Source organism: Ascidia mentula, chromosome 7 (genome assembly GCF_947561715.1).
Source record: "Ascidia mentula chromosome 7, kaAscMent1.1, whole genome shotgun sequence".
Lineage (NCBI taxonomy): Eukaryota > Metazoa > Chordata > Ascidiacea > Phlebobranchia > Ascidiidae > Ascidia > Ascidia mentula.
The window spans coordinates 5,514,448-5,525,031 of record NC_138572.1 but is presented as its reverse complement, the minus strand read 5'-3'; the positions used below and the strand labels follow the sequence as shown (position 1 = coordinate 5,525,031).

General features: G+C 41.2%; 1 protein-coding gene across 1 annotated transcript; it reads right to left on the bottom strand.

Moving 5' to 3' along the window:
- Nucleotides 1–710: 710 nt before the first annotated feature.
- LOC145908444 (uncharacterized) lies at nt 711–2,240 on the bottom strand. The gene is made up of 2 exons (XM_082995724.1): nt 1,893–2,240; nt 711–1,712 (listed from the first exon to the last, which is right to left on the bottom strand). Exons 1-2 carry the CDS (start codon nt 2,119–2,121, stop codon nt 922–924), a joined length of 1,020 nt encoding a protein of 339 aa, XP_082851850.1. The 5' UTR covers nt 2,122–2,240; the 3' UTR covers nt 711–921.
- Between the last annotated feature and the right edge of the window lie 8,344 nt (nt 2,241–10,584).

The following is a 10,584-nucleotide window of genomic DNA, read 5'->3' as shown; positions in this document are numbered from 1 at the left end:
ATAAACAAGCAACCGATAAACCAAACCTTAAACGGACCCGTTTGCTTTTGTTTTCAATGTAATTTGTTTGTATCACAGCACCGTTTCCAACAACCTATGACGCGCACAGAGCTGATGTCCCAACCGTTTCCATGTAAAACCCGATTAGTCACAAACCATATTATCGCCAACCGAGTTACGTCACTTCCAGGCGGTGAGCGTAATACTTGGGCCTGCACAACGTATATGGTTGAGTCTGCTTAATTGAGTTCAAAGTAAGGTTGCAATGTACTCTTGTCACCTGCTGTGTGTTTGTCATTTGACAATGACGCTGTTTGGTCTTCAGTTGATCGTTTTTGTCTGTGGCTGTTTTTTTAGCTATAATGGCGTCAACAGTGTGCAGTTTAATTCACAGCCTTACCACGTAACACAAAAATGTCATTTGCGTTCACAAAGGTCTTTGGCTGGTGAGTTTGAACTCATTTTCCCAAACGCTCTTGATTTTAACCCGTTCGTTTACATTGGTGCAATCTACCCCAATCCATCAATCACATATATTTCTCTTGGCGCAAATTGCCGTTTGCAATTGCAAAGGTCGATGATTGATTTTTAATAAATGAGCCGATGGGTTTGAACTCACTTCCCACAGAAAGGCAGTGACTGTAATCCATTCCTTCACATAGGTGCAAGCTGCTTAACGGTAAACTGAAAATTGGCCAAAGTTAATTCGTACGATGTTTATTATCAAATCTTTATATACGCAGTACCACAGTAAATATTGCAAACAAGACCAAGAAAAACGCAGGGCAATAAAAACAGTTTATTTTGCACTTTGCCCACAACGTAATTAGTACATCGACATTCTCGGAGCACGTCCCCAATATCTTATACGCCTTAACAATGCGATCCATACATTTCCCATTTGAAAACCGTGTGACTTCCTCAGCTTGTAATGCTGGAGAGGTGACTGATTTTTGTTCCCTGACGCGTCAGACTGTCTTTGGATATCCGACAAGGCACCAATCGCCTTCTCCAATCGGCAAATGAACAAATGAGGGCAACCAAGTTTACCACCAAGTTCAAGCCGTATGCTGTGTGTCGTACGTATCCTAAGCTCTGGGAGTTGGCGATAGCGTACACGGCTAAAGCGGAGTCCGATACAATGCACACCGCAGCAGTGAAGAACGCCCTTTTAACAACCGGGATAACGGATCGGGAATCGAACCCGTGGTGGAGCATCTGCTTGTGATGGAGATATAGAGGATGAACAAAGAGGAACAGCAGAGTTGCTTGAAACAAGACAGTCGAAGAGACGAGCATTCCCCATTTTAAAGCGTTCCCGTTCGAGCTTTGGATTTTCAGGCATCCAATCTCTGTGGTTTGATACTCAGGTGCCGTGAGGAAGACAATGGAGTTGCTGACCGTCATAAATAGGAGAAGCACGACGCTCGCTTTGCTGAGAATTCGAATGTACTTGGATGTCTCTCTCTTGATTATGGGGTTGCTGTAAAAGAGAGAGTAGACACGAAACCACAGAGCAAAGTAAACGCTTCCGAAGGTGATGATGCCACAGCAGGTCGTGATGCGTAGTTGTACTCCACAGTACGGATGTTGTTGTGGAACGTAGAGAGGCAGAGCCGCAATGAAGTAGAGCAGGACTGCGCATGCGCAGAGAAGGGTGAGAGCGCTGAGAAGAGCGGCGCCGTTTTTGTTTTTGTGTGCGTTTTGTCCGCCTGCAAAGAGCAAAACAGTAGGTTGGACAAAATATCACGAACCGATAATCATTAAACCAAATCGGAATTAGAGCAAAAATTATAAAATTTTGCAAAACAAAAAATTCTATAGTGATGAAAGTTTATCGCTGCTCTGCGTAGCAAAGACATTTACCGCCATTTTCAAGCACACCAACTTACATGTAAATCTCAGCTTCTTGCGGTACGCGAACGATGATAGAGCCACGATCACGTACACCAAGAACAGGGCCATGCAAGTGGAGAACACCATGGATAAGATCCACTGGACCTTTACAGCGTAACTATCAGGTATAGTTGTGCTGGTCGCAAGGCTAATGTTTGATGGGCTTGGATGGTGAGTCCTTCCCTTGATTGCTTGCAGCAAAATTAGAGTTTTGGTGTCGTCCATGTGTGCTTTCTGGCAAATTAAAATCCCTACAAAGGCTTAATCTGTAAAGAATCAATCTTGGTTAAGCTTTTGATAACAAACATAGTAAGCCACAAGGTTATATATCGAATCCTAAGATCCGATTCCCAAATCGTCTTTTTTAGATAAAGATGCAACAAAGTATAAAATGTACCGAAACTCCACCGGAAAATCTCATCAGTAGCAATACTGTTTCACACACACTATTCTACAATGCAACGAATTGTCGTTGTTGACGAAACTATGTCGACTTCTTGCCGCAGACTTGTGTTGCTAACTTATAAGCCTTTCTATTCCAACGTTATGGTAACCCTTTTTTTACCCCAACATCTCTTCCAGGAAGACTGACACTGCAAAAATTATCTGCACAAAAGTTTCAAACGCTATTCAAGGAAAATTTCCGCTTAGAACGCAAAAATAGACAAAATCACACAGAAAATTACTTTTAGGTCGAGCGTGTCACTAAACTACATAACCCGGAACCATATTTTGTGACTCTGCACAGGTTTGTGTTTCGTTTGATGGCTCACTTCTGTCGCGCGTGTTTCATATCACGTTCTAGCTTTCAGTAAAACGCTCAACTTACTGATGCATTTCAGATCCAAAAGAACCCCCCTGTACACGGCTATACAAATTGACTGTGACAGTTATTACTAAATTTGGAGGATTAAAGTGACACCTGGGCTTGTAAGAACGAGTGAGTCATCTGCTTTGTATATTGTTAATGACAAATCGCATATATTGCATGCTAACTAGGGCGCTCGCAACACAGCGTGACAATTAGCTCACTATTGATGGCATACCAAGCTAAACTGATTGACAGAGCTGGTATAAAATGGACCTTTCAAAATCGCAATCAAGCTTCTTGTCACCTTTGGACAGTTATGATTTTAATGCTTTGTATTCGTTGCGTATAAAATGAAATGTAAATCAAGTTGTTCGCGCGCATTCCTTTCCTTGGGCGTAGGAGAAGTATTTACATGCACTGTTCAACCTCATGATTTCCGCCTCCACAATCACATTCGAAAACCAAACCAGACAAAATCCCCTTGTAAACACTCCTGAATCAAACCTTAACTAAACTAATTCTTGCTAAAGCAAGCTTAAAATAAAATTATAGAATTGTTGCAACGCGACGCCTTTCGCAACTTTAGGCCCGCGCCCAAGTGGAAATACCACGGATCAATGGGAGTTTTTCCAACGGTTTCACCCACGCGATAACCAAGTGGTTTGTGGCTCTGGTCACGAGAGCCTTGCAACGTATATTAGGTGACGTGAATCACATTTTTTCTAATGCAGCATCGATCCGGTGTGATTTCATCAATGCTCGCTCATACACAACCGAACCTTATTAGATGTGAATGTTAAGCGGAGACATTAATTTAAACAGTGCTTCTGCCAATCGTTATGCTTAAGCAAAACGATCAGTTTCACGTATAAATGTTACAGTGTCTTACATAATCACATAAAACTCTGAAGAATTGCAAATGTCCATTTAACGTCATTGCTTTCATGTTAAGATTTTTGGAGTTTGTATCGCTACAAATTCATTTAATCCACGTATATATTTTGATGGATTTAGCGTCATTGCGCTATTGTTATGAGCGTCACTTATAGTCAATTAAGTGTTCAGAAGGAAGCGAATGGGTATCGAACGCCTGGTGTGATCTGTTTATTGTCCAACGATATCCCAGTAACTCGTTCTTAAATAAACACACCGTCACACAACAGGTAACCACACCAGACTGTTTATTGAGACCTTTTGACGAAGAGCTGTGTGTGACGTAAGCAAAGCGTTTCTGTTGAAAAGAGCGCTTCGCGATTGAATGTTGCAAACATAATCTGCACGGAAGTATTTCAGAAATGGCCTATTTACTGAAAATACTAAGAATGTATTCATTAAGTTTGCAATTAGCCTAGAATCATTTGATCTGTGCCAGTATATTTTATTACGAAACAGAAATATCAATTACGTCAAATGACATCGTCAGTTTTTTGCCCCAATTCGAATAAATTTCATCACAATTTCACTTCTTCGCAATCAATCGCCTAAAACACGAAAGAAGTGGAAATTTTCCAAAGATAAAACTTCCCCTACAGCTACCGTTACATTTTCTTCAGTAAACGTCGTCAGTGCTAACAAAAATTCAATACCCGTTGTGACGTAACAAAATCCACACAAAAGACTTGCTGAGTGAAAACGATCCTGGGTCTTGGTTTACAAGTAGCCAGTGGAAAAATATTTGTCGCGCAGAAATCTTCCTCTTGGACGCGTTGACAACAATATTTACTTTATAGCGGGGGGAACTCGCGTAACTTCAACGCTCTGTCGCTTTTCTGAGGATACTCGAATGAATAAAACTGGAAAACTTTCGGGCGGCTTCGAAGCCGTCAAAAACATTATGAATAAAAAAAATTTTCTGGAAGAATTCGGTAATTGAATGCGGTGGCGATTGACGTAGGTTCTGGAGACATTTGGAATTTACATTTCTATGATGCGTAAAATTTTGTTACGCCGAAATAAGTTCTGCGGTTCTGAACTTGTATCACTCCCCTAGAGGCAAACAATATATGCCGAACAGCATAAAATGTATTTAGGTGCCAAAAACTTGGAGTTGGTTACACGGGATAGAAAGTCGCTTAAAATGCGTTAAACCAAATGCCAGCAAACTTTCTGCAGGAAAGCACAAATTCTAACCCACGACACACTTTAAATTTTTGCTCTTTCTCCTGCCCCCTGAAATCTCACAGTTAGTGAAGATTCCACTTAACGCACTTAACTCCACTTCAATACCAACCATAATCACACATGGTGTTTGTAATAATGAACACCGTTCTCATCACCTTGCCAGATTTCCCCGGCAACCTGATCGCTTTTGGTGACGCGTTTAAAGCGAAGTCACAAGATAACTTTACGCAATTACAGTCGGCTATGGGGCCTGGTTTTCCGTTTGAACTCGTGTACTTTTTCATTAAATTTCTGTCTCCAGGCGTATATTAAAGTTATGCGATGGACACACCATAAACCTATTACAAACGAAAGCAGCCACATGAAAATCAAAGATCATCCTGTGATCTTTTCGCGTTAAAAGCATCAGATTAACTTCATCGGTTCACTAACACAGAGACCTTGGTTCGTAAATAAATTATTCAACGTATTTTTTCGACCCATTACTGCCCTTATCATTATGATTGATTCTAATCTTAGACTTAGACCAAGCCTTGTCCCCACTACCTTCCTCTGTCTGTGACATGGGACTAACATCGGAGCCATTTCTTCGTCGTCTTTTACTGACTCTTTTGTGTCAACGCCCTACCCCTGCTGCATAAACGCCAGTGCAAAATAATTCGATTACACAAACCTGTAGATCACAGTGGGTGGGTAATTAAAGTCGCATAAGTGGGTGTGAAAAGACCCCGGCATTTTTTTAGCATTGAAAAGACCCCGGCGTGAAACTTTTCCTTCGGCGGAACGAAAACTGTGAGTAGTCACGCTTCGACTCCCTTTTCCAACAAAATTGGAAAGTACGCCAATCTCGAACCCACAGCACGTGACGTCTCATCCACCAGACTTGTTCTATCGGCGCTAGTCGGGGTAATTGTTTTTCTAAAGATATGGTGTTGTCTGAAGCACTGGTGCGGAACAGTGATCGTGTCGGATACAAATTCTGTATCTTATCTGATATGTTTGTTAGTTGTGTGGAGACGCGACCTGGTTGTATTTTAGAATACACGCACAATTTACAAAATATATTTGACGCCAACTTTTTATACGATTTCGGCCATTTATGTTTTTGCGTCGGAACAAATTGTGCCCTGATTATTATCAGTGAAATAACTTCATAAAACCAACGAATCTTGCGCAGTCATTTGACCTTTCATGAAAATACATTTTCCTCTCATTTTTACGCCCCTGAGTTGTTAGTTGGTTGTTGTTGGTATCCGCATTTCTCGTGCTTCAAACGCTACTCGAATACTCGAACTCGAATTCTCCACTGCGCAAATAACAAAGTCGACATGGATCGAATTTCGTCGCTACACGCTGCATTAGAAAAGCCATGACCACAACGTCACTTGCAAACCACAACCGTAAACTGTTTACAGGGACGCGAGTCCATGCGGGATTCGTTGGCTTTTTATGCGCCGTGAAGCAAGAAAACGCATCGCCCCTAAGGTCTGAAGTTTAACCGACACAATGGCGTTTTGGGAGGAACACCAAATGCGCTGCGTTGCAATTTAGCGAAAGCTCCCATAAATGCAGCAGCCTAGCATGCAGACAAAGCGTTTGCAAAGCAATATTTTGGTAGTTAACAGCTAAAGACCGCACTTGTTTTGGTAAAATCAACACATCTTCAGGAACCTTCGTTGGTATTTTGTAAAATCCGTTTTCTACACTTTGTGCAACACTAGCACTCCAACGCAATGCAACACATGTGGCAAACTCTACTATATTTATACCTGACGACGATGTTTATATTTCTTATAACCGCGATATACCTAGATCTATGACACTATACAACTCTACGCACGAAATGGAACCGCTCCTCAGCTAAAACTGAACCGCTTTCGTTCCAAACATCTTTTTCGGAAAAAGTTAAATCCGGCGGCGAAACAGTGTCGAAAGGTCGCCACTAGAACCTGCAGCTTAGAAAACTACAATAATATTTTCACTGTCGTGTCAGTTACACCCAACACGCGCGTGCTCAAGGAGGCCGTCCGAGACCGAAGTCCGTGAAAAGGCACAGAAGCGTAAAAACGTGTTTAGAATCATTGGCGCAAGAAAGGTTTCCAAATTTCGCAAATGCGTGTACGTGGCTGTTTCTCTAAGGTTCAGAAAGTTCGTTGATTGGATGATTGCAAAACTCCCGGTGCGCATATATCTAAAGATTTGCTAGGTCACGCAGTAGCATGGTTTAATCTTCTAGGCTAATGCGCTAGATTTTATGCTACATACATTTAACCGTCTTGGGCCATCACCATTTTACCAGTCAGCAACCACTACCGTCAAAGGTTATTCGCGAAACTGCAAAACATTTTGGTCGGCGTGGCATTTTCACAATAGTAGGTTGACTTGTTACCAGTGATCCGTTGATTCAAAAAGTAAACGCCCATTTGCCAAATTGCGCTATCTTTGCACGCATATATATGTATGTGGACGTAAAAGGTGAATAAATATAATAAAACACGAAACTATCAAACGATTTTATGTGTAGCTAGAAACTTTCGTTAGATCCGTTTATACACTTAAAAATATTTAAAATGATATTTTTCTCGCGTCTCAACGGAAAAATATCTTGCGTTGCAACGCTAGAAGTGCGGACGCTCTCTTATGTTGCCATCAAAATACAGCTAGCATGTATCTATGCACCTTTGGCACCACCAAGAGGCCAGCGCAATAAAGCAGACTTTGTCGGAGATTGGCAAGCGGGCAACTAATACATTTTCCTTTATGCTTCATTGTTTTTTCTTGTAGCTTTCACAAAACCTGCTTCTAAATCTGGTTTTTAACTCGTTTGGATCCGTGGACCAACTAGCCAATTTAGATAGATCGCTGTGAACTCAGGGGTCCATTGACCACGAGATGAAAAGCCCTGTTCCGAGCAATCCACAAAATGCTTCAGCTATACCTTCGCTGCCCTTTTATAGTCTCTTTATTTTGCGACCACATTTCTCTGGAATCCCAGACAGACATTCTAGTAAATGACTGAGTTCTGAGACGCTCTACGAAGGTTCCTCAATTAATTTCACGATTTTTCTGAGAAATGTAACTTGATCCAACCAAAAGCCCGCGCACATCGACAGCAACTTACAACAACGCGCAACCGGCTCTGCGATGACATCAAGAGTGACGTCATTGCGGGTTTTTGTGACGTTGTTAGTTCGATTGGTTGGTGAATGCCAGGATATAGGTTTCCCAGTGGTAATTGGCGGCATTCCGCTTGTTTAGGAAGTGTTGATTATTGAGGTTATCTGTCCCTGTATCGGAAATTAGCCTATTGCCTATTGGCAATGCATCACGCAGAGGTAGCGGGCGAAACACTCTCGAATTTCTAATTAAAACTATCGCGAGAAAGCTTTAGTGCGGTACGTTTGTATCGTTTGAATTCAAACGTGTAATTTCACACAGCGCTTTGAACTGGAATCACCAAATTTCAACTATCTGTTAAAACGATGTTTTGGGTAAATAAATCCACCTATCCCCAATTTGAAAATACTTTAATAGTCTGCTCTTCTGGCACATTAAAACGTAACTTGTATTCACCGAGAAGAACAGACCGTTAGAAGATATAATATGCCTGGCAGCAACAGCAACATTAAATTTCAAAATATTTCACTAACAAAACTGAAAGAAGTTCTGCAGCTTCATATTTTACTTCCAACTGCAAAGCGGTGATCAATAACCTCGCTAAAGCCAAACGCTCCAGTCACCGTCGAAACTCTAGGAGTGTTTTCCGAGGGAGCGAAATCCCCCTGGATAACAGGGAAAAGCGATCAATTTCCAAGCGTTCTGGGTAGTCTTTCCCTGTCGCATGACTGCATAACATCCTTGCGATGCTGGCGGTAGCCGACGATAGAGAAAGTTGCTCTATTAAATGATCTACCAATCACTCACATCAATCATTCACATGTGATAAAAGCTTAACGCTATTGAAACTATTTTTTACGTGACTTAAAGTCGAATGCTGGCTGTGAGGGTTCAACTTAGGCTACAAAAAACTAAATGTTTCCCTAAAAGTAACACTGGAAACCTTTTCCCCGGCCCTAATTGTGAAATGTCGTTTCGCGACAGAAAACGCCGATACAGTAAATAAAAACTCCTTTAATGTATAGTTTGGGGGACTGAAATAGCTCAAGACGAGTTACACAATTAACAAAACAGTGCATTTCATTGCTACTCTTTTGGCAATAAGTCAAAGGAGAATTTATTGCAACTTAAGTGGAGGCCTCACTGTATTACAGAAAATTCTCTGGCTTATTGCCAGAAGAGCAACAATTAGAATTAACACCTTACTCATCAGCCTCAGAAACAGCTCCTTATTCGTTTATTGTAGTGATTTTTAACCTTTTCTCTTATCGTCACCCCTTTGAAATTATGATATAAACTACTGCAGTTTATTATGTAACAAAATCTAATGATTCAGCATCCACGCACCTTCAGGGAACAGATCTTACACTCCTGGTTAACAAACCTGTTGGTCTGTCGCTTCTCACTTCCACGGAATTGAAATTAAATGTACCGCTCTCTGGTAACACACAATCTGGTAAAAATGCATAACAGTAGCTTGAGCCTTTTCGTGTGACGTGAACCATCCTTCAACGAGGTGATTTTTCTAAAAAATCATTTTCTAATCCCTTTTACAACTGAATTGTAGAAATTCAACCTGGCTATTCTTTATATCAAGTAACAAATATTCAGTTTAAATAGAGTACGAAAATTAAAGCATCAAAACGAAACTGCCAACAAAACAAAGCAAATTTTTAATTTGTTGAAATTCGCTAATCTTCTGAAAACGTGTTCAAAGTGAACTAAACCCGAAACCTCTCATTTCTGCATAAAAATGCATAGCAACGAAACGTTACTTTCAAAAACTGCACTTTTTCAATCATTGCCACTAAATTTGTTTAAGCTCTAGCAACAGCAGCGGAGCGTGCCGCAGGCTTGCATTGCGTGTGCAAAAAAAATCCTTGCTTTGGAAAGCGGCGTCATGGATTAGGGTGCCACAAGCAATTAATAACGGAGCAAGTTAGCGGCGTTGTTACCAGCGGCCCGTGTTCGCTGCACAACCCTAGGTATCCTATTTCACAACCGACACGACCCATGCCGAATGATGAATGTGGTTGTTATCCGACGGCCGTGTTTTATTGGGCAGGCAACAAGGCCTTAACTAAGTGCTTTACGGTACAGAACTTTACTCTGAAGTTCGTGGGTAGGGAAATTTTTTTTACATCTCATCGGCACCTTGTTGCATTTCTGCAAAATGCGTTCAACCTATTTAAATAACGCTGGTCTTGTGTTTGTCCAAAGCTCGTGTCTTGGAAATGAGTCTTGAAAACTGTGGAACTTGATATAATCCTAGGAATAGATCGTAGATGAGGCTCGGGTTGTGACGTCATGTATCATCAACATCAGTCACAAACACGTGGAAGTGGATAATTATGATTCATGTCGTATGGCGTTCCAATTGTTACCTGCAAAATGCATTACTGTAACGGAAGGCAGACGGACGGCAAAAGCAAATAGGACATTTAAACCACAATGAACAGAAACACTTTATTTCTAAATTTCCCAGTAACAGTTGGCGCCTTTCTCTTTCGTAACGTGTTCAAACAACGGTTTACAAAACAATTTAATTCGACTCTCATAGCAAGCAATACGACCACAACTCTAACGGTTGTGCGTTATCAAAATGTGCCCGCATTCCAATGGCGTTTCAAATTTGGCAT